We start from the raw sequence: 24,007 nt of genomic DNA, 5'->3' as shown, positions 1-24,007 counted from the left end.
AGATTCTGCCAGTGCAGTTGTTGTCTGGGTGGGGAGACAGATTCCTGGTGCTTCCTACTTCACTACCTTCCCAGAATCCTCTGCCAGCAGTTATAGGTACTTGACTTTTTAATAGTCTTTTGGATTTTATAAAATAAGACAACAACTTTTCCAAAACTTACTTTGGCAAAGTCAAGAATTGAGGGACATTTACTTTACTCTTTTGTTTGTTTGTATCATGAAGAATAACATCTGGGGAAAAAAAAGAGCCTTTTTTAAAAGTGTGCACTTACCAATTTAAAGTGGAAGAACTCAAGAGGATGAGAGGATAGTTCACTACACCCCCTGGTGGCCATACCCAAATGTTTATAAACAGATTCTAGTTCTCTGGATCAGAAGAGTAACCTACAGGGTGGCTGGTTTCAGAAGGGCCAACAGCAAAAGACGTATAGCTTCATTGTGATCAGTTAGAACTAGTTTTTAATACATGGAAAGCTCTACTTTTGTAAATCCATCCATCAATCAATAAATCACACACATACACAAATATTCTGTTATAAGCTCAATAAATATTAGAATGATGACATTGTTTCATAGAGAAACCTATTTCTTAAAACAGAAAAGTGAGGTGATGGGGTATCTTACCATCAATTGCTTAGAAAAAAAAATTCCTTGTACCGTATTTTCAACCTTTCTGTAAGTATGAGATTGTTTCAAAATTGGAAAAAAAAAAAAAATGGGGCTGGCCCCGTGGCCAAGTGGTTAAGTTTGCGCACTCCGCTTCAGCGGCCCAGGGTTTCATCAGTTCGAATCCTAGGTGTGGACATGGCACTGCTCATTAGGCCATGTTGAGGTGGCAGCCCACGTGCCACAACTAGAAGGACCCACAACTAAATATACAACTATGTACTGGGGAGATTTGGGGAGAAAAAGCAAAAAAAAAAAAAGAAGAAGATGATTGGCAACAGTTGTTAGCTCAGGTGCCAATCTTTAAAAAGATAAATAAAAATTTAAAAAGATAAAAAATATGAGGATTAAATTATCAGCTCATACTTAGAACAGACTTTTCCTCTTTTCTACCTTGTTTCTCTTTTTTTTACTCAAGTACAGATCCTCCTTGCCTTACGATGAGGTTACATCCCAATAAACCCATCGTAAATTGAAAATGCACTGGGTAAGAAGTTGAACAAGATCAAGTTTTCAAAGATTTTTTTAAAGTGGTAGACACCTTTACACACACACACACACACACAATGTCTTTTCACAAGATGATTTAAGTGTGTTGGAGCATGTATTTCAAAAGTAAAAAAAGAAAAAAACCTGAAACAGTCCATTACAATGTAGACATATTCACCCTTCAGGAAATCTTTGAAGTAAGGTGAATCCTACAGCTGACCTCATATCAGAGTTGTGCAATTCAATAATAATACTGAACTTCCATGCTGGAACCCACCATCAGAAGTCAAACCATTGTGAGGTGGGGACCGTCTGTACAACACTCTTACTCTGTAGGTTAACATATTCTTTAACTAGAACACATACTGAGGTAGATGTCCATCTGTCCTCTTTTCACAGGCAAAAAATGGGCAATGTAGTACATTTATTGTCACTATGATATTTAAATCCATACAAAAATTATTTCACCAAATAGGCTGTAATTAAATGAAGTCATATCACAAAAGTAAAAAACAGAGCAAATACAAGATAAAGAAAACTTGATGAGGTACCAGAGACAGAGATCTGGAGGAAAGATCTGGCTACAAAGTGACTCAATTAGTAACACAGTGCCATTGTCTTACACAAAGACATGCCCTAATTCTATGTTTTCTTTCAACTGTCTTCAAGCTGTCTCCACTAGACTAGTACCTTGTTCCACATGTTCAAAGGCGAATTCCTCACACAACTTCTCTTTTTCAACTACATCATTTCTAGTAAAGGTATCAACATTCTTCTATTCTCATTTATTCATTCAATAAGCACTTACTGAGTACCAATGACATGCTAATCGCTGTGGATACTAACAAAAAAGACATGGTCCCTGTCCTCATGCTGCTGTCAGGCTGGGAGGTGATTGCCCACCTCTAGCCATTTGCATGCAACAGTTTCCTAGATAGTTTTCCTGCCTCCTCTCCTACTGTGTAACACTGCCAGACTCTTCTGGCAGTCATGTCATTTTTCTAGACCAAGGTCTATCAAATCAAAACTCTTCTGCTTTTCAGATACAGACAATTACCTTCTTATCGTCCCTGAAACACTTTAGCACTACTTCCAGACTTCTGAGCATATCTTCCACTCTCCCCATCCTCCTATATTTGGAATGCTTTTCTTCTCTTCTCTTAAATCCCATTTGTTCAAGACCCTGCTCTTCCAAGAGACTTTCTGAGATTCCTCTGGCCCACAATGCTCTCTCCACCCTATCCGCTGCAAACCTTGTTTTCATCACTAGGTTTGAAGTACACTGGGGAAAATATCATGTTTTCAAAGGTGAAGAACTTTTTCAGTAGATGGTAATTCTTTAGGTCTATGAAAGACTAAAGAGGAAGAAACTAAGCTTAAAAACTGGACAGGTTTTAGGCCAAACACGAAAAATAAGTTCATGTTGAGTAATTAAAAATGCTGGTGATAAGTGTTGTATGTGTTGCTTGAGTTGATGGGGGAAAACATAGAAATTTTCCTGAATGGCGTAAGCATTCACTTGTTTAAAAAAAAAAAAAATGGACAATTTATTCCAGATCTTTGAAACTATATTATTATACAATACTGTAAATTGCTGATGCCAAAGACAATTCCTAAAGCTCATTCCTTTTCCCTTTACTTTACACAATTCTTAGCTTCGAGTTGGTATATACAAGAATGGAAGAATTCTACTATAATTTAAATATTTATTTTTAAAATTTAGATCTAAAGTACTTTGTTTCCTACCACAACTACTTACCTTAAAAAAGATGTCTCGGGATTGCAAAGATTTCAGTGGTATATTTCTTTTGTTAATTTTTATTACCATCCTAATTTTACTAGGTTGACTCATATGAGATAGCTGTTTATATGTCAAAATGATTGAGTATTGGCATGTCATACGGTTTAGTTTTATAATTACCTTCCTGGCTGTTCCCCAGTCAGCAGAGTGGGTCATCACACAAGAAGAAAAGCTACGACTTCATAAATATGCAACAGAGAGACTGGCATTGAATTTCATCCATTTACTTTTTACCAAAAAGCTAATAATACACAATCTAATTTTTAGTTCTGCAATCATGTTATCATTTTATGCCCAACTTCTGAGAAAGATAAAGTGTTGCCAGAATTTAAATGTCACAAAAAGGGGCCAGTGTGGCATGAATACATTGTTTTTTAATGGTAGTAAAATACATATAACATAAAATTTGTCATCTTACCCATTTTTAAGTGTACAGTAGCATTAAGTACATTCACATTGTTGTGCAACTATCACCACCATCCATCTCTAGAACTTTTTTCTCTTTCAAAATTCAAACTCTGTACCCGTTAAACAGTAACTCCCCATTCTCCCTGTCCCCAGCCCCCGGCAACCAACATTCTACTTTCCATCTCTGAGAATTCGACTACTGTAGATACACCTCATATACGTGGAATCTCCTTTTTAAGGCTGAATGATGTTTCATTGTATGTATATACGACATTTTGATTATCCATTCATCTGTCAGTGGACACTTGGGTTGCTTCCACCCTTTGGCTATTGTGAATAATGTTGCTATGAACATGGGTGTACAAATTTCTCAAGACCCTGGTTTTAATTCTTTAATTCCAGAAGTGGAATTGCTGGATCATATGGTAATTCCAATTTTAATTTTTTGAGGACTAGCCATACTGTACCATTTTGCATTCCCACCAACAGGTACAAAGGTTTCAATTTCTTCACATCCTCACCGACACTTGTTATTTTGTTTTTTTTTGGATAGTGGCCATCCTAATGAGTGTGAGATGGTATCTCACTGTAGTTTTGACTTGCATTTCCCTAATGATTAGTGATGTTGAGCATCTCTTCATGTGCTTTTGGCCATTTGTATATCTTCTTTGGAGAAATGTCTATTCAAGTTCTTTGCCTGTTTTTTAATTGAGTTATGCAATGGTTAATTTTATGCGTCAATCTGACTGAGCTATAGGGTGCCCAGAAATTTGGTTAAACATAATTCTGGGTGTGTCTCTGAGGGTGTTTCTGCATGAAATCAACATTTCAATCAGCAGAATGAGTAAAGCAGATTGCCCTCCCCAGTGTGAGTGGGCTTCACCATTCTATTGAAAACCTGAATAGAAATGAGCTGACTAAGGAAGAATTTGCTCTTTCTGCCTGACTGTCTTTGAGCTAGGGCATCAGTCTTCTGGCTTCAGACTCAGACTGGAAGTTAACACCATCAGTTCTTCTGGGTCTCCAACTTGAAGATCTTGGGACTTCAGCTTCCATAATTACGTGAGCCAATTCCTTATAATAAATACACAGATCTATATATTTCCTGTTAATTTTGTTTTTCCAGAAAACTCTGATTAATACAGATTTTGGTACTGAGAAGTGGGGTGCTGCTATAATGAATACCTATAAATGTGGAAGCAACTTTGGAACTGGATAATGAGTGGAGGCTGGAAGAGTTTTGTGGTGCATGCTAGAACAAGCTAAGATTATCACGAAAGAAGTATTAAAGGAGATTCTGGTGAGAGCTCAGAAAGAAAAGAGGAGAGCTGGAAAGAAAGCCCTTCATCTTCTCAGAGAACACATAATAATCATGAACAGAATGTTGGTAGAAATATGGGTGGTAAAGGCCATTCTGATGATGTCTCAGATGGAAATGAGGAACATGTTACTGGACAACAGAGAAAAGGCAACCTGCTATAAAGTAGCAAAGAACTTGGCTAAATTGTGTTCATGTTCTAGCGTCTTGTGGAAAGTAGAACTTGTGAGTGATGAAACTGGATATTTAGCTCAGAAGATTTCTAGTTTTGGACTTACTTGGGGCCTATCACCTTTTCGTTCTTCCTTATTTCTCCCTTTTGGAATGGGAATGTGTATCCTATGCCTGTCCTACCATTGTATTTTGAAGTGTATAACTTATCTGGTTTCACAGGTTCACAGCTGGAGAGGAATTTTGCCTCAAGTCTCACCCATATCTGATTTAGATGAGACTTTGGACTTTAGCCTTTGGAGTTAATGCTAGAACAAGTTAAGATTTTTGGGGCTGTTGGGATGGAATGAATATATTTGTATGTGAGAAGAACACGAATTCTGTGAGGCAAGGTGGAATGCTATGGATTGAATGTTTCTGTGCCCCACCCCACCAAATCCCTATGTTGAAGCCCTAATCCCCATTGTGATGGTATGTGGAGATGAAAGTCTTTGGGAGGTAATTAAGATTAGATGATGTCAGGAAGGTAAGGCTCCCCTGATAGGATTTGTGTCCATATAAGAATAGGAAGAGACCAGAGCACCCTCTCTCTCACAGCCATGTAAGAAGGCAGCTGTCTGCAACACAGAAAGAGGCCTCTCACCAGGAACTGAATCTACTAGCACACTGATCTTGGACTTCCCAGCCTCCAGAACTATGAGAAACAAATGCCCGTTGTTTAAGCCATTCATTCTATGGTATTTCGCTACAGGAGCCCAAGCTGACTTAGACAGGTTGTTATTTGTTTTTTTGTTTTTGAGTTGTAAGAGCTCTTTATACATTAACCCCTTATCAGCTATATGATGTGCAAATATTTCTCCCATTCTGTGGGGTGCTTTTTTACTCTGTTGATTTTGTCATTTGATGCAGAGAAGTTTTAAATTTTGATGTAATTTATCTAGTTTTTGGTTATTGTTGCTGCCTGTGAACACTAGTTTTTAAAGGCATCATAATTTGGGCTAATTACATTAAAAGATTACAGTCATACATCACTTACCGACGGTACACGTTCTGAGAAACGCATTGTTAGGTGATTTCATTGTGCAAATATCATAGTGTGTACTTACACAAACCCAGATGGTACAGCCTACTACATGCTATATGGTACTAATCTTATGGGACCACCATTGCATATGCCGTCCATTGATGAGCAAAATATCATTATGTGGTACAGGACTGTACTTTTAACTTATGATTTTCCCAATAAATGGCATTTGGTTAAAATAAGAGTTTATTAATGCAACATCTATTTTATTACCTGGAACTGGCATTAGTTTTAATGATATGCTGTTTACTACTCAATTAACTACTATAAACTGCAATTGAACCCACAAACTGACAAGATGAGTTCAGGAAAGCTCAATGAAAAGATGCTAACTCAATGCTGTTTTATTCTGTGTAAGTGATGGAGAACGTCAGAACAATCTGTAGCAGGCAAACACACAAAAATCAACCTCTTACACACCATCTAGACACAAGGGGCATCCCCTTGACACTAAAGAGAAGTTTCTTTGCTTTGAGGCAGACTAAAGCAACTAGATTTACAAATAGCCTAGGAAACACACAGAATGAAAGAAATTACAACAGCTAAGTAAATTTTCATTTTTTTTTTAAAGGGAGCTACTAGATTTTTCTTCATTTCTTATTTCTATAAATGATCCCTTTTTTGTGAATAGAAGCCTACAAAAACTCTCCGCCAGTCATATTAATGATTTATTGCCAACAATTTTAAAAACAGAAATCTTTATGGTTCTTAATGGCTTGACAATTCAGTGCTGTAATCAGAGAATAGACTTGTACTGCCTCATCGTTATATAATTTTTTGGAATAACAATTATCCCAGTAGACGTTAAGTCAATAGGTAAAGCTTGAAATTAACCCAGAGATCTTTAAATTTGGTCTACTGGAAAATTTAAGAATCCCTTGTAATCTTTTCTTATTCTAATGGGAATATCGTTATGATGCCTCTGGTAAGCATTCAGCTAAAATTTCTTCTGGGTTTCTATCTCTTACCAAAAGACTGACACTTCACTGTCTCATCTTCCCTAAGAGACATGGAGGAACTAAGCTTTAAGCCAAAATTTTTGTGGTAACCAAGACAGGAAAAGTATCGCCAATAACCTCAGTGACTGATGAAAAGAAACTATTTTTATATTAAGTTGTAGTTAATAAGACTAAGATATACATCAACAAATACCTGATAATTCATCATTGAGGAAGCATACCCTCTAGCCAGCCTGTCCATAATGAGCATGCTTATTGTATCCTTTCTGTGGATCATCCAGAATGGCTCATGTGATTTGAATTCAGAGGACATAAGTTTGGTAACATTTATATGACCATCTAGAACTTACCAGGACTGTTTCCTGTGAGAGGGAGTTGATTTAAAAAAAAAAACATTTAAAGGAGATAACAAATGTTACTATACACTTCCTAGATGTCTCTGATAATACTTTTCTTTTAATGGAGGCAAGTATTAGTATCCTTAGAACAACATGTCCACTATTCCACGAGAGGGAGGAAAAAAAGTTTCATCGTATTTTAAAGGATTGGGTAAGTTACTCAGTATATCCTTTATATTTAGGAAGTGAAATATTAACCAATCTGTAAGAATTGCCAAAATCTATCAAAACAAATGACAAAAATAAGTACAAAACTGAAGGCTGAGATGTTCTTCAGTTGATATTTTCCTAAAAGGTAAGGAAAATTTGTTTTTTATTACCTAAGATAGTTCTCGAGACGTGGGTTAAAATTGGGCCAATGTTGGCCTTTCTGCATTTTTTAAAAGCAATCTACCATGATGTATGTATGTGTACAACATAATGCAATCTACCATTTTAATCTTTCAGTCAGTAACTGGCTTCTTAAAGCAATCCCATTTTGAGAGACCATTTAAGCATGTGGGAGAGCCAGCATAAGCTAATCTGACAATACTGAGAAAGAATTAGAGAAAAGAACATTAACGCCAGAAATGCTATAGGACATAATGAACCAACATACCTCCTGGGCTGCGACCGGCATTCCTCCTCCCCACTGTCTGCCTCCTGTAGAGACACAAAAGTGAGAAAAAATAACTTAAAACCTGAGGTCTCATATCACAATGTCAACAATGCAATTCTATCAAGCTTCACATGTAGGAATTTCTCATTCATACTGTACACTTGAACTAAATTCTCTTCATAAATGTGACCTTGACCAACCCAGGAGGTTTATATATATCAACAGAATTTATTCCGGAAGGAAACTTCAACAACAGTCTACAAACAAATTCCATTGATAACGAAGTGCTAATAATTAAAAGAATTACCTCTGAAAACCAACTGAAGATGCTATGTTACTGTTATGCTACTTCACATTCAAAATGAGTGGGCATTTGGACCACCACCACCAAACTCCTCGAGATGACCAAAGAACAGCTTAAACAACGAGCACCACCTCACCAAGTGCTCAGGATCAAATCACCATCACCATCAACATAATGGCTACTACTTATTGAGTATTTATCACATGCCAGGCACCTTGCTCAACACTTTAAGTACATCGTCTTATTTATTCCTTATAAACTCAGAAGGTTGATGGTACCATATTTTTCACTGATTCTAACATATGCACACAACTTGGGATAAATGTCTACAAATCAATGTGATTTAAAAAAGCACTGAATCATAGTTTAATTGCAATATTTATTTTTTCTTAGTGGCACATAAAATAATTGAGGGTGTTAGAAGTTATGGCAATTTAGATTCAATGAAATATGAATATTTTACAGATGAAGAAACTGAAATTCACAAAAAGGAAAGACGTAAGCTGCCAAAGGAAACTCATATGATGAAGCTAGAATTAAAACTGATAAAATATTGCCTCCCAACATGCTGAAAAAGCATATCATTTACTACTCCCTGGCCTAGGTTAGGAATCATTATACGTTAAGATATTACACAGATCTTCATGGAGACAGGAACACTGACATGAAGGAAAAGTGAGAAAAGATGAGAGAATTAATGATACTGAGGTGCTTTTTCTTTAAATTTGCTCTCTGATATTTTATATTTGCTCTCTGGTCATTTTTGTCCTATTTGGCAAAACAAATAATAGGAGGAGAAAAATAATCTCAAACAGTATGTGTACTGTCCGCTGATGAGCCAGCTATACTTTCAAGTTTATGGAACCATCCTCATTCACCTCTACATCATTCTGTCTCCATTCCTGGGCAGCCACAGCCAGCTCTGTAACTTTTATTCCCATTTTATTGTCATTATTGATTTCAGGCATATCTATTATTTTCCACAAAGGGAAGGACACAGCAAAGACTCTACCTCCAGTGGGAGGACAGGTAAAGTGCCAGAGTGCATTACATTCTTTGCCTATGGAGAGATTTTAGGTAAGTACGCCCTTTAGGGACTCAAAAGAAATGTGTTAAAAGAAAAAGAATCTGATTGTCTCTAGAGTCAATAGTCAGAACTAGGAAAGTTTGCAAGAATGAAAATGAAAAGACTCAGATAAGCAAATGTAAATGTTACATTTTGTGGCTCAAGGGAATCATAATAAATAGAAACATTCCTGGAATCTTACTTAATATAGTGCTTAATTACTGTTATTATTGGTTAATAGTTCTCAACTTTTGATGCATTCTTCTCATATTTTTTAATTGTATGAAAATTACATAATAAAACATATATTTAAAATATATGTAAGTTTTGAAGTACAACAATAACATGAACACCTGTGGACACCGCTCCACTTAAGAGCTACAAGAGGACCAACACCTTTGCATCTACATGTTTGCTTCTTCCCTGTCTCCCATTCCATCCTTCTCCCAAGATGTGACTACTCTCTTGAATTTTAAGTTTATAATTTTCTTGCTTTCACTCTATTATGACAAATTGGAAACATACAGAAAAGTTGAAAGATCTTATAGTGAACCCATATATCCACCATCTGGATTCTACCATTAATATTTTCTTTACCTGCTTTATCACATATCTATTCCTCTCTCTGCCCACCCATCAAGCCATCTTATTTTTTGATGCATTTCAAAGTAGGTTAGAAATATCAGTACACTTGCCCTTAAATACATATAATTAATTACGCATTATAGTTCTTTAGTTCTTTTTCTCTTTTAAAGTAAAATTTATATACAGTGAAACGCACAAACTTTAAGTGCACTATTCAATGAGTTTTGATAAATGTACATATCTGTGTAACCCAAACTTCTATCAAATATCACCTCAGAAATTTTTCTCGTGCCCCTTGTCAGTTAATACCTCATACCACCCACCCCTGGAGCCAACCATTGTTCTGATTTTTCTTCCATTACATTTTTTTTCCCATCAAAAATTAGTACATACCATATGATTTCATTTGTATGACTCCACTGCTCACATAAATGGGATCATACAGTATGTACTCTTTTGTGTGAGGCTCCCTTCACTCACCGTTGTGTTTGATATTCATCCATGTTGTTGCTTGTAACAGGAGAGCTAATTCCCTTTTATTTCTGAGTATTCCATTGTATGAATATATCACAGTTTGTTTACTCATCTCCTATTGATATATATGCCTGGGATGTTTGAGTTTTTATCTATTATGTATAAAGCTGTTATATCACCATTGTTCTGTGTTTTTTCGGTAGACATATACTTTTTTTTTCTCTTGGGTAATGGAATAGATGCATGTGTAGTCTTATAGGAAATTTCCAGGGCTTTTTCCAAAGTGTACCACTTTACACTCTTATCAACAATGTATGAGAGTTGCAATGGAAGTCTAACTAGCACTTTTTTTCTTCAATGGTTATTGTTTTCTGTGTCCTCAGAAACTTTTGCCTACACTTTACTCACAAAGATATTCTACACATTTTCTTATAAAAGCTTTATGGTTTTATATATAAGGTCTATGATCCACCCTGAATAAATATTTGCATTTATTCAGGTATGAGGTAGAGGGGAAGGTTCATTTTTTCCCATACGGATACCCAGTTTTCAAGCAGTCTTTGTTGAAAAGACTTTCCTTTCCCCATTGGACTACTTTGCTCCTTTGTAAAAAATCAAATGACAGCTTAAGTGAGGTCTATTTCTGGGTTCTTTATTCTGTCCCATTGAGCTACTTGTCAGTCTTTAGGCCAGTATCACACCATCTTGATCACTGTAGTTTATAGTAAGCTTTGAAGGAAATATAAATCTTCTAACTTGATTCTTCTTTTTCATCATTGCTTCATCTTCTAGTAAGACTTTTTGTCTTGAAATCTACTTTATCTGATATTAATATAGCCACTCCAGACTTAGGCTCACTGATTGCAAGGTCTATTTTTCAACCTCTTTATATTTTAAAGATGTCTTTTATAGACAGAATATAGCTTGCTTTATTTTATCCATTGACAATCTTTGCCTTTTCATTGTAATTTAATCTAATTATTGATACAGTTAGATTAGGGTCTATCACATTACTATCTATTTTCTGTTTGTCCCCTATATTTATTCCTCTATTCCTCCTTTTCTGCCTTCTTCTGTATTATTTGAATATTTTTTAGAATTTCATTTTAATTTACCTATTGGTTCTAAAAACCAAAAAAAATTTGCATTTTTTTTACTGCAGTGTTTTTTTAAAAACTACATTTATCTATATTCTTAAACAATACATTATTTAGTTTTGATCGCTTGAAGGCTTTAAAAACTATATTATATTGTATGTAGTCTTTCCAATATGCTTTTTAAAAACTAAGTATTATACTAAGAAGATTTATCCACTTATTACATATAGCTATAGTTCATTCATTTTTACTGGGGTAAAAGATTGCACTATATGAATATATCAACGTTTATTCATTCTACTTAGAGAGACCAGACTGTTTTCAAGTTTTGGTGACATCAACCATGCTGCTATAAACATTCTTGTATATGTCTTTTGGTCTACATGCACAAGAGTATCAATAGGGTATATACCTAGGAGTGGAACTGCAGAGTCATAGAGTAAATAAAGGTTCAAATTTACAAGATAATGCCAAATTATTTTCCAAAGTGGTAGTGCTGATTTATACTCCCACCAGGAAGGAAAGAGAGTTTCAGTTGATCTAAATTCTAGCCAACACTTGGAATCATCAGATATTTTCATTTTTTGCCAATCTAGTGTTATATCTTGTTAAGGTCTTAATTTGCTTTGCCTTGATTACTAATAAGGTTGAGCACCCTTTTATATTTTTATGGGCTATTACTACCTTCATACCCTTCCCCTCATACCTAAAATAAGCAGACCAAAAGAGGAATAATTCAAATTATTTTCAGCTCTTTGATGGATTTTTCTACCCGTGAGAATTGTGATGAGAGTATGTGAAAAAGTAAAAAGCAAAAAACACCGTTAATTCTTCCTTAGAGGGCACAAACAGCCAAAACCAGTTACATCTACAGAGGTGAACTAACATTTATAGAGCATAGTAATGGGCCAAGTACTCTATATATGCTATTTTCTTTAATGTATACCACAACCCTATGGGACTTGATCAAGGTCACAAAGCCAATAGGTTGTATAATCTGCATTTGAACTCAGGTCTATCTTTCTGCTATAACTAGCTCCCCCTAAACTAAGAATCTGACTTTGATACCTACATCCTAATATATGGGGGAGGGAAGAAGCTGCAAAAGAAAGTGTATCTTTTTTCATGGCTTATAATAAAATAATATCCTTTGCCATCTTTCTTCTATGACTTTCTACACTTTAAAATAGTGCCTAAGGAGTGGAAAATTCTTTTGGGACATACACACACACACAAAACAAAAACAAAAACAAAACAGGTCAGAGAATTGTTTCTAACACTAGATCCCCAAATGACATTTTCTTTCTTTCTTAGGTTAACATTACAATAGTCAGGCCAATAAATGATTTGCTTCCCCTTCATCTTAGAAAAAGAAACAAAATTAAAAAAACCCCAACTCAGTATATCAAGGCATTGTAGGTCTTAGGTAAAATGGACTTAAAAAGAATGAAGAAAATGTTCAATTATGTTTAGTTCAATAGAATTCATTGCCCAAAATGCAAAAATACAACACTGCTTATGCAAAAAGAGTAACTATCAGGTAATACAGTTATCTTGAATAGTGGCATTTAGGTGGTAGCTAAAGGTGGAATGCTTACCATGCTATTCTGACAGGTGCATACACCAGGTATAACCACCTACCATGTCAAGTAACTTTACACACCGGGAGTAAAAAACAACACCAAATAGTTGATCTGCTCAGAACATTAGAAATTACCAAAAGTGTAGAGATAGCTCTTAGTTTCTTCTTAGTGAACAGAATAACTTCTGATGTGTAAGGAGGAGAACCAATCAATTAAATGACTAAATACACGTTTATTGGTCTTTTTATATTCTCGAGTCCTACTGTTAAATAGTTTTTATTTAAAGAGTATAATTACTTCTTGATGTTCTTAAGAAAAACTTTACCTATAAACAATATGATGTGAGATTCTAAATGTGCATTTAATTTTAGAGTATTCAGGAACCATTAGGAATGAACTGAAAGATTAATGCATTCTTATTAATCTACTTAATACCTAGGCATAATTTACTTAGGTTGCTAAGTAAAAGATGTTCGGAAAAATGTAAGCACCCAAGTCATATTTGCTGAAAATCAGAAGAGAGAAATGCTGCCAGCCTTGAAAAACACTGGGCTAGACAGGTGTTAAACAATATTTTCCCAAATCTTAATGTTCAAGATTCCTTATACTTTCCATATGCTCCAATCCAAGTAAACTCATTCATTATTCTTCAAAGGTACCTATTAACTTCCTTTGTCCATGCTATTTCATCAACCTGGAAGGCCTCTCTCCTCTCTCCAACATCCTTCCCCACCTTTTCAAAGCTGGTTTCAAAAGCCATTAGCTCATGACATTTCTTTTATCACCTGACAGGCCATCTGTCTCCCTCCAAACCTGACAGTTACTATGCATCTTTCTTGTGGTACGACCCAGTTCTGTTTCTGGGTTACAACTGGGAGCTCTCACTGGACGTCTTTTGTCTACAATGCTTATTCTACTTTAAAAATTTATTTAATATGTGCAACTTAACTTACCCACTTGTGATAATTTCAGAGTTGCTATACTGTCTTTTCTATCACCAGAGATCCAACTCCTTGAGAATACTTCGTTTTAAAAAGCAACAAGTCGGGGCCAGCCCGGTGGCGCAGCAGTTAAGTTCGCACATTCTGCTTCCAGGCAGCCCGGGGTTCCCCGGTTTAGATCCCGGGTGCGGACATGGCACCGCTTGGCAAAAGCCATGCTGTGGTAGGCATCCCACGTATAAAGTAGAGGAAGATGGGCATGGATGTTGGCTCAGGGCCAGTCTTCCTCAGCAAAAAGAGGAGGATTGGCAGTAGTTAGCTCAGGGCTAATCTTCCTCAAAAAAAAAAAGAAAAAAGAAAAAAGAAAGAAAGAAAGAAAGCAAGCAACAAGTCTTACTGTGTTCTGAACCCATCACGTCTGACAAGCATACAATATGGAAACTTCATAAGTCACTGGTTCTTAACTCTGGCTCCCTTCGGAACTTTTTTAGTAACAAAAATCTCTGAGCCTCATGCCTACAGATTTTGATTCCCCAGCTCTGAGGGGGGGCCAATGCTGTGCTGGAGCTGGTTAGTACAGGCTCATGAGAGCCAACTGTTAGATTTTTGGAAGTCTTGTGAGACTCACATTGGTAGTTTGAAAATGGCCATGATAGGAGTATTTACCAGGGAAATCAGCAAATGCTATAAATCAGCCCCTACACAAAGAACAGGTTTTTAAACATTTGCCTGTACACCATGAGGTGTGGGGCCCAAGAATCTGTACATTTAAAAAGCTCCATAGGGCTGGTCCTGTGGCCGAGTGGTTAAGTTCACACACTCTGCTGTGGGGGCCTGGGATTTCGCCGGTTTGGATCCTGGGTGCAGACCTAGCACAGCTCATCAGGCCACACTGAGGTGGTGTCCCACAGAGCAGAGCCAGAAGGACCTACAACTAGAATATATAACTATGTACTGGGGGCTTTGGCAGGGAAGAAGAAGAAGAAAAGAAAATTGGCAGCAGATGTTAGCTCAGGTGCCAATCTTTAAAAAAAAAAAAGACAAAAAGGAGGGAGTAAAAGAAAGATTCCATTAAAAAAAATTAAAAGCTCCATAGATAACTGACAAGCATTTAAGATTGAAAACTTTTGTCTTAAAGATCTGGAAAAACACAAAAAAACCCAGGGTACACATAGCTACTACTCCCTCATAACTGTGCTAGGTACCAAGGAGATCAGTAATGATGGGAACTTCAGCTCTTCAAAAAGACCTACTGTCTCCCTTCCTAGACTGTAAGCTGGGTAAGGGCAGGACTATGTTTGTATAGTGGCAGTCATACAGAAGATGCTCAGCATATATTAGATGAATTAATAAATAGTGTCCAAGGTATCATAACCAATAAGTGTCAAAACTAGAAATAAACCTTAGGCTAATTTCAATATATCATGCACCTCATCTCCATTAAATTATTGGTCATAGCCTTGGTTTGTCAATCCAAGACGAGTGCTTAAATATGGGGTGGAGAGCAAGCAGCATCCATCATAAGATAATAAGAAGACTCTGCCTCTGTGCCACTCTCTCCATAATTTAAAATCTTTTCATGACTATTATCTCATTTGAACTGCCCTGGGATAAACGCTGCACAGGTATGATTAGAGACTTATTTTTCAGTTGAAGAAACTGCCTCATAAAAGTGAGATGATTTGCTCAATGTAACCGAGGAGGAAGCAGCAGAGTCAGGACAGTGTCTGGTAAGGTCAAATATACCTTCTGCCAGAAAAAGCTGCTCCTCTTGCATTAAAGGAATACTCCAGGTACCTTGATAGGGCCCTGATCCTAAGACCTTGTCTTTGAGTTATCTCCCTGTCCAGATTCTGTTCCCTTCTACTCAAGTGAAACTCCACATTCCACTCTCTGAAGACCCCACACTTAGTCCATTTTCTTCATGTAGCCTGAGCCCTCAATATAGACATATGGTCTTATGTTCAGCCAGGACATAGTGGTATAACTGTACTAATTGTGTAAACATTGAAATACTCCCATACTGAATGGTAAATAGTGGCTGCCTGTAGCCCCTCTGAATGTTTCACGATCCAGTGACAAACAGGTTAATGCCTGGCACAGCAGACGACTTCCAGGTCTTGCTCCTGTCTATTCTGACTGGTTAATAGCTGTTCCATACTAGTTGCTAAATATTTTGAATATCACCTCTACCTATAGCAAAATCTTTTCTGTTCTCTAAAACTCTTGACTCTGATCTCATCTTCACCTTGGAGATAGTACCTGTATCATCTGTTCTCTTCTTTGTGTGTCCTACTAGCTATACCCCAATTGCTCTGCCTGGCTTCTGGTTTTAGTGCCAGTCTTCTGCTACATGCCTCCACAGAGAATTTAAACTACAAAAGTCACTGACAACATCTAGGGGAGGCTAAATAAAATGTGCTTACGTTTCTCTCAATATTAAACATTTGAGGGGCTGGCCTGGTGGCATAGTGGTTAAGTTTGGCGCACTGTGCTTCAGTGGCCCAGGTTTGCGGGTTCGGATCCACAGCACTGACCTACACTGCTCATCAAGCCATGCTGTGGCAGCAACCCACATACAAAATAGAGGAAAGATGGGCACAGATGTTAGCTCAGGGCCACTCTTCCTCAAGGAAAAAGAGGAAGATTGGCAACAGGTGTTAGCTCAGGATGAATCTTCCTCACACACACACACACACACACACACACACACACACACTAAACATTTGAATTGTTTATGGATATAAAGAATTAGACTATGATCAACCAAACTTACAACTTGAAACATTATTCAGAAATAAGGCCGAAGAACACATGCAGAAGGGTAATGAAGCAACAATGATTGCTTACCAAATATTACTAAACCAGCAGCGTGATTTTTTTGAAATTTTCCAGTCATTTTCAAACTAAGGAGTTGACAGATACAGTTAATGACTGACCAAAAAGAAATTAGAATATTTAAGAGATAGATATACTGCTGACAGGTTTGATTAGAGGGAAATGCACTGCTATTTTGTTAACATTAAAATTTAAATCTAGAAAATTAGCTTTTCAGCCATCAACAGGGGAAAAGATAGTCAAGATACTGGATATATCTGAATGGCAAACAAGTAATCAACATATTCACTGAGAGCTGCTGTCCACAGGGGACACAAAAAAATATGAGACAGTACATACTCAAGGAGTTTGTCTGCCTGAAGGGATAAGGCTGTCACATTTGAAAAGTTGTTCCAACAAGTAAAGGGTAAATGTATGGCACAGGAAGTACATTTCACAGGAGTCCAAAAGAGAGCTATCACTATGGGTACAGTGTTCATAGAAACAAATGAGCTTTGAGTCCGACCTTGAAGGAAGAGGAAGATCTGAAGAGGCAGAGACACTGGCAGGGCATTTGAGACACGCATAAAAGGAAAGAACAAAAGGAATACATTTGACACATTGGGTGGAGGGTGGGCTCTAAAGGTAAGTCGCAGAGGGCAGGGGTCTAGACCCGATCCTATGGGGAAGCCAGGGAAATTATTTATTAGCATCTAAGAAAATGTAGTAAAATTATAAATATGTTGCTTTGGTCATAATAAAAAATTCTTTAAGAAAGTAGAGGCTAAAATTTGGAAGCCAATCAAGAAAAATTAGGTACTTTTCCTAAAGCCAGAAAGACACTGGTTAATTTAACCACAGATTTCCACTAGAGGGCAGACAAGTCAAAGCTTCACTGAGGTTGAACTGCAGAAACAGTTCATCCACAGAAAATACTTAGAGAAAACATCATGTTATTTAAAAGGACCATTTTCAGTGCTTTCAACCTTGGACAGAGCCTTTAGCTAGCAGAAAAATCTTTCACAGAATAGTACAAAACACTTCTTATTTGCAAAATGGACCAGTGGAAAAGTTATACTTTGGAAATCCAGCTTAGCTGACAGGCACGTGGGCAAACATACCTGGAGTGCCAACAGCAGCACTCATCACTGGCTCCCTTACCCTCAATCTTCCCCACCCGTCTCAGGCACATCCTAACCACCACTCAAGTCAACGCCTAACAATGTGTATACTATCTGGACCATGATTTCAATCTAGGTTCTCCTTTTGGTTAACTGGGGAAGTGCCTGGTCTTAAGGACTCATATCCCTTTAAAGTCAGAGTAAGGTGAGGCTACCGGACAGAGGTGCTTCTAAGCGTTCTAAGCAGGCTGAGGAGCAGTCATATGGGGGTGTTGGTGGGAGTCCTCAGGTCTCCCTAACTAGGACACAGCATGAATATTAACATCTAAATAAAAGGGTTGAGAATTTCATCAAACTTTTTAGATGCTAAGGCTAGATTTTGCAAAGTACCATAAACACTTTTTCTGTTTTGATCTCTTGCAAAATGTCTGTCATTAAAGATGCAAGAGCAATCATTTAGTAGGTTGACTTTCTGTCATTAGCTGGAAGTAGCCTTCCTTTACTCTAGACCAATGCTAGTATCACAAGCACTTTCTTACTCTTTGGAAAATGATAATTAGTTTCTTAGAAAATGACAACATTTAGTTTCAGATATTAGGTACTTCAACTGCAAGTGAATTTTGCTATACTGAAATTCTTGTAGTATCTCTAACAAGCTAGGCCATCTTGTCTCTTAGACTTTGCTATATTGTTTCCTCTGCCTAGAATACACTTCATTCCCCTCTTTGCTTGCCTACTTTTCCCTTTCTCCAGTGGCCTTCCTTGATGGTTCTGAGACTGAGTTCCACGCCGTTTCCAAGCGCAATCATACAGTTCTCTAGTGTAGCATTTCTAACACTGTCTGTTTACTTGTTGGTTTCCACATTATAAGCTTGAAGGCAGAACTGTATCTTAATCACTGCTACATCCCCAGCATCCAGCAATGCTCAATAAATATTTATTGAATGAATGACTAACGTAAAAGAAAGGCCTAGTATAGTGGAACAGATTCTTCAACCAAGGTGTCCCATTTCCTATAATGTTGTAGATTCAGTCTTCAAACACTATTTACTATACAAAATTTAAATACAAAAATGTAGTAATAGGGGCCGGCCCAGTGGCTGAGTGGTTAAGTTCGCACTCTTCTTAGGTGGCCCAGGGTTTCGCTGGTTCAAATCCTGGGCACCAACATGGCACCACCCATCAAGCCACGCTGAGGCCGCATCCCACATGCCGCAACTAGAAGGACCCGCAACTAAAAATACACAACTATGTACTGGGGGGTTTTGGGGAGAAAAAGGAAAAATAAAATCTTTAACAGAAAATGATTCCTAGCACAAGAATATTCATAGCCGTACCAATCCCACATTTTCATATAGTCAATCATTTTAGACACTTGTACAACACCATTCTGATAGAAACAAGGATGAATGGGGCAATGTTGTCAGTAATAGTCATAAATTAGTGAAGTAAATCATCATCCTCTTCTTTTAGGAGTGGGTTCTATTTATTTTATTTTAGATTGTCATATCTAGAAATCTTCTTTATACTTTCTCTTTTTTTACTTGAATATTTAAATAAGTTTTCTTTAAAAACAGCTCATTAATTCACCTGTAATTTGTTGTGGTGTGTTGTTTAAGAGAGAGCAATATAACTTTATTTTTTCTCCAAATATCAGTTACTTCAGCACTATTTTGGTTATTGATCCATTTCCCCCCACTGACTTGAAATCCTACCTTAATCATACATTAAATATTTTCATGTATGTGGGTCTATTTCTGGGCTTTCTAGTCTGCTACATTGATCTATTTCTTTCTTGTAGTGGCACCACATCATTAATTGTTATGGCTTACAATAGTTTCAATATCTCACTGTAAATATCTCATCTTTTTAATTTTTAAAAGCGAGTATCCAATTTTACCCATTTATTCTTCCAAATAAACTTTAGAATAGCTTTGTTAGGTCTCCCCCACCCTAAAAATCCCTTTAGAATTTTGGCTGAATTGCATTAAATTTTGGAAATTAACTTGGGAAGAAATTATCTTTTTCAACACTGATTTCTCCCATTCAGGCACATAGATTGTGTCACCATTTACATAAGTTTTCTCTTTTGCCTTCAATAGAATATTATAGTTTTAAAAGAATTTCAGTCCCGTGATTTGTTACATGTATGTCTACATATTTTATTGTTGTTATTATACATGAGATTTTTTACATTATAGTTTGAACTGGTTATTGCTAGCAATATAGAAAAGCTATCCATTTAGATACTTATAAATTATACATATTTATAAATTCTAGTTTATTAAAGTTTTTATAATTTTTTATTTGATAAGCATCACTGTCTTCAAAGTGTAAAAATGTAAGAAGTTCTTAATTAAAATAAGGTAAACAAGTGTTTCCATTCACAAAGATAGAAATACTTATAAATGGAATGTAAAGTAAATAATTTAACATAAGTTTCACAACCTAATTCTCTAAGGATATGCATAATCTCAAGTATAAAATACCAAAAAAGTTTTATTTTCCATTGAGACTATTTTAATTTACATATATATGTATTTATGGTTTTTTAAATAAAAAAAGGAAACTGCATATATCTAATACAAGAACTGTTGTCCGGGAGGGAGTGGTAATACCTATGTCCAACCTTTGCAGAAAATAAAAGGACAGAAAGGCTCACTAAACTGTGAGCTTTTTGAAGGCAGAGACTGTGTCTTGTCTTTATAACCCAGTACCCGGCACACAGTATCTGTTCTTTTTTTGTTAAATATCTTTAGTGAGATATAATTCACATACCATACAATTCACCTATTTACTTTTTAATATCTTCACATGGTTGAATATGTGTACCTAAGTATGTAGTCATGCATTTTAAAACCATGCCATATATTCACAAATAAGTGTATACATAGAGTGGTAGAGAGGGAGGGAAAACGTAAATAGAATAAAATCAATTTTAAGTCTAGTAACGAACTGACAAAAATATTTTCACCATGTATAAAACAATGGATTAATAGTCCCAATAAACAAAGAATGCCAATGAATCAATAACAAAAGGCAAACACCTCAACAGAAAAATGGGCAAAGACTAGGAGCAGATAATTTGCAAGAGATAGAAATGGGCTGTAAAGGAAGTAAAAATATGGTAGCTTGGAATTAAAAAAATAAAAATTCAAATAAAGATGCTGCACCATATTTTCTATATTAAATTATTTAAGATAAAACAAATAATATGTGCACTACTGTCAAAGGATCAGGAAAACGGGGGATCCTTCTGGAAATCTGTATCAAGAGCTTTAGAAATGGTCATATTTTGACCTTATAATTTCATGTCTAGAAACGTATTCTAGTAAAAAAAAGAAAATCAGCAATATTCCCAAAGGTTATGTATAAGAATACAAACTGTAGACTATTCATAGTAGCAAACAAGCTGTAAGTCACCTTAATGTACAAAGACAGAGAAGTTGAGTAAATTAAGAAACTGCTACATAATAGAATTTTATTAAGCCATTAGTTTACATTGTCTATTTAAAATGAGAACATGATCAGAGTATGATGATTAGTGAAAAAAAAAGCAAGTTTCTAATGGGATGTGGATTATAAGCAACTACTTTCTTCTTTATGATCATCCATATTTTCTAAACTTTCTACAATGGTCATGTATTATATTCAGAAAAAACTTTTAAAATGTAGAGTAGGGACATGAGAGAAATGTACAGATTCCTGTTCATTTTCTTTTCTTAATTAATTTCCTAATATCTTTTGAGATATTAGGTAGAAGATTACACGTATCATCTAACCAATGTTTTAAAAAAGACATAATTAATAAGTTGGAAGATCATCAAGGGAAAGCCTCTGCTGGCAGGTGGCTGCCTGAATAAATGACACACTCCCTCTCTTCCCCTTTGAACAGCAGCTTCTAAACCCCTATAGCCATGAGAACTCAGCTCAAGTTCACAACTTTTTCTATCCTATTCAAAGTCCTTTTTCTCTAGAGCCATGCTTTTTAAACTGGGATACAAATACTCCAAGGTCATGCCTCAGTGTGGTAGGAATTATTAAAGCCAAAGGAAGAATATAAAGTAAATTCCAAGAGTGTCAATTTTACTTGATGGGAAGTAATACTTTTATAGTAACAGAGATACAGATATATAAATATTTGCATGAAATTTAATGTAAACGATAAAAATTCAAATAAACTTCAGCCTTGTAATAGGCTCCTTTGAACTCTATGTACCCAGACTTGCAGGGGTTCCCAGTTCACTCTTCTCTGCTGTTAGAGAAACTTCTGGAGGAAAGGTTTGAGGAGCACTTCAGAGGGCTGCTGTATGTAACTTTAAAGTTAAGCCTGTGCCTAATATTGAACAATTAAGGTATAACAAATTCCGGGTGTTACGGTAGGTTAATAAACATGAAGAGAAGATCAGACGTTTATGACTCCTTGGTCTAACTCCTTGATCTACCTCTAAAACAATAGGCATGTCGCTGAACTTTATTTGGTTTCTATAAACAAAAGACTGAAAAACAAAAGTGCTGAAAAAGTTGATTCGGTAATTAAAAAGCAAACAAACAAACCCAAAGCCTCCAAGCTTACTTGAGGGAAACACAGGTACTGAGGTGAAGGAAAATATATGAAGTTATAAATCAGAATGTGATCTAATTTCTAAAATAAGTTAGGCCAAGCTAGTGATCCTTGCTAACACACTGAATATCATTAGGAGACCATTTACTAATAGTCTCCCACAGTTCAACACGTCTTGTTTTATTTTATCAATGGAAATAGATGACAGAGGAGAAAATTAATTGCCAACAATGCAGCAAGGGTTTTTTTTTTTTTTGAGGAAGATTAGCCCTGAGCTAACATCTGCCACCATTCCTCCTCTTTTTGCTGAGGAGGACTGGCCCTGAGCTAACATCTGTGCCCACCTTCCTCTACTTTATATGCAGGACGCCTGGCACAGCATGGCTTGTCAAACGGTGTATAGGTCCACACCCGGGATCTGAACCAGTGGACCCCGAGCTGGCAAAGCAGAATGTGCGAACTTAACTGCTGTGCCGCTGGCTGGCCCAGGAAGATTTTAACTATACTCACAGTCCTCATTAATGCTGAGAACGCACCAACTTTAATGTAATAAGACAGCACCTCCCCCACGAATATAAATCTAACTAGAACTGCAAGAATACAAAATATTGTTAAGACAAAGGTAAAATCTTATGAGAGAGAGAAGCACTCAGTCATCTGAATTTCTCAACCAATTTATTGAAAATCAGCATCATGTATAGCCTATCTAACCCACCTCAGAAGCTTCGCAGGTACTCACTCTTTTGAGTATTTACTGTTTTTCACTAGCTACTTCCACAATGTCTCCTCATTTTCTCCTCCAGCCTCACTTTTACTTCCCTAAGGCTCCTATCTACCTTTTCCCTTCCATTTTGCACAAACTTCAAGAGGTTCTCTCCTTGGTCTTGTTTAAATTTTATATCTTGAGATAACTTTAGAAAAATATTTATCCTCTAATCTCTGGGGAAATACTATCGATGCATCTCTCCCTGCCACCCCCTCACCAATTAACAGTCTAGGACAGAAGAAACTGTTATAACCAACTTTTCAATGCAATCCTTTAATTCTGCCATCCTCAGGGAGTTCAGAATATACCTCATCAGTGATGCTTAAGGTCATTAGAATTCTGACAAGACAAATAACTACAGGAAGCCTACGATGATATAGTCAGATTGTTTTGCTAATTATTCTATGTTATGATGTAGATATTTTTTCCCCAAACTAAATAGAACTGGGGAAGAAAAAAGATAAACAATAAAAGGCAAGATGGCATACCTGACAGGAAGCCCCCTCCATTTACAGATCCTAATAGAAATAAGTTTAACTTTGAAACATCTGTCCTCATTGTCATTAATCAAATATTTCTTCTGGAGAAACTAGCATACTTGCAATAAATTCAAACCAGTATAGTCTGCATAAATTCAAAGAGGCAATAAAAGGCACTGGCAATTCCATAAAAATGCAATTCCTGGAAGCAAAGGTGGGTATAAAAAAGCATTCCCCAGGCAATATCCTGGTCAGTGTACACCTCTGAGCAACCACCAGGAAATATTTATTACTTGCCTAATTTCCTAAAAACCATAA

General features: G+C 36.4%; 1 protein-coding gene across 3 annotated transcripts in view; it reads right to left on the bottom strand.

Moving 5' to 3' along the window:
* The window catches only part of SSH2 (slingshot protein phosphatase 2), a 240,276-nt gene that overhangs the window by 134,526 nt on the left and 81,743 nt on the right, over window positions 1-24,007 (bottom strand). For all 3 annotated transcript variants that reach the window (XM_014826925.3, XM_044746250.2, XM_044746252.2), the window contains one exon: window positions 7,893-7,936. In XM_014826925.3, the coding sequence (XP_014682411.2) occupies window positions 7,893-7,936 (44 nt within the window). The remainder of the gene's footprint in view (window positions 1-7,892; window positions 7,937-24,007) is intronic.

This window comes from Equus asinus, chromosome 13 (genome assembly GCF_041296235.1).
Source record: "Equus asinus isolate D_3611 breed Donkey chromosome 13, EquAss-T2T_v2, whole genome shotgun sequence".
In the NCBI taxonomy this organism is placed as follows: Eukaryota; Metazoa; Chordata; class Mammalia; order Perissodactyla; family Equidae; genus Equus; species Equus asinus.
Note: the sequence above shows the minus strand (reverse complement) of the source record. Positions and strands in the feature narration are given on the sequence as shown.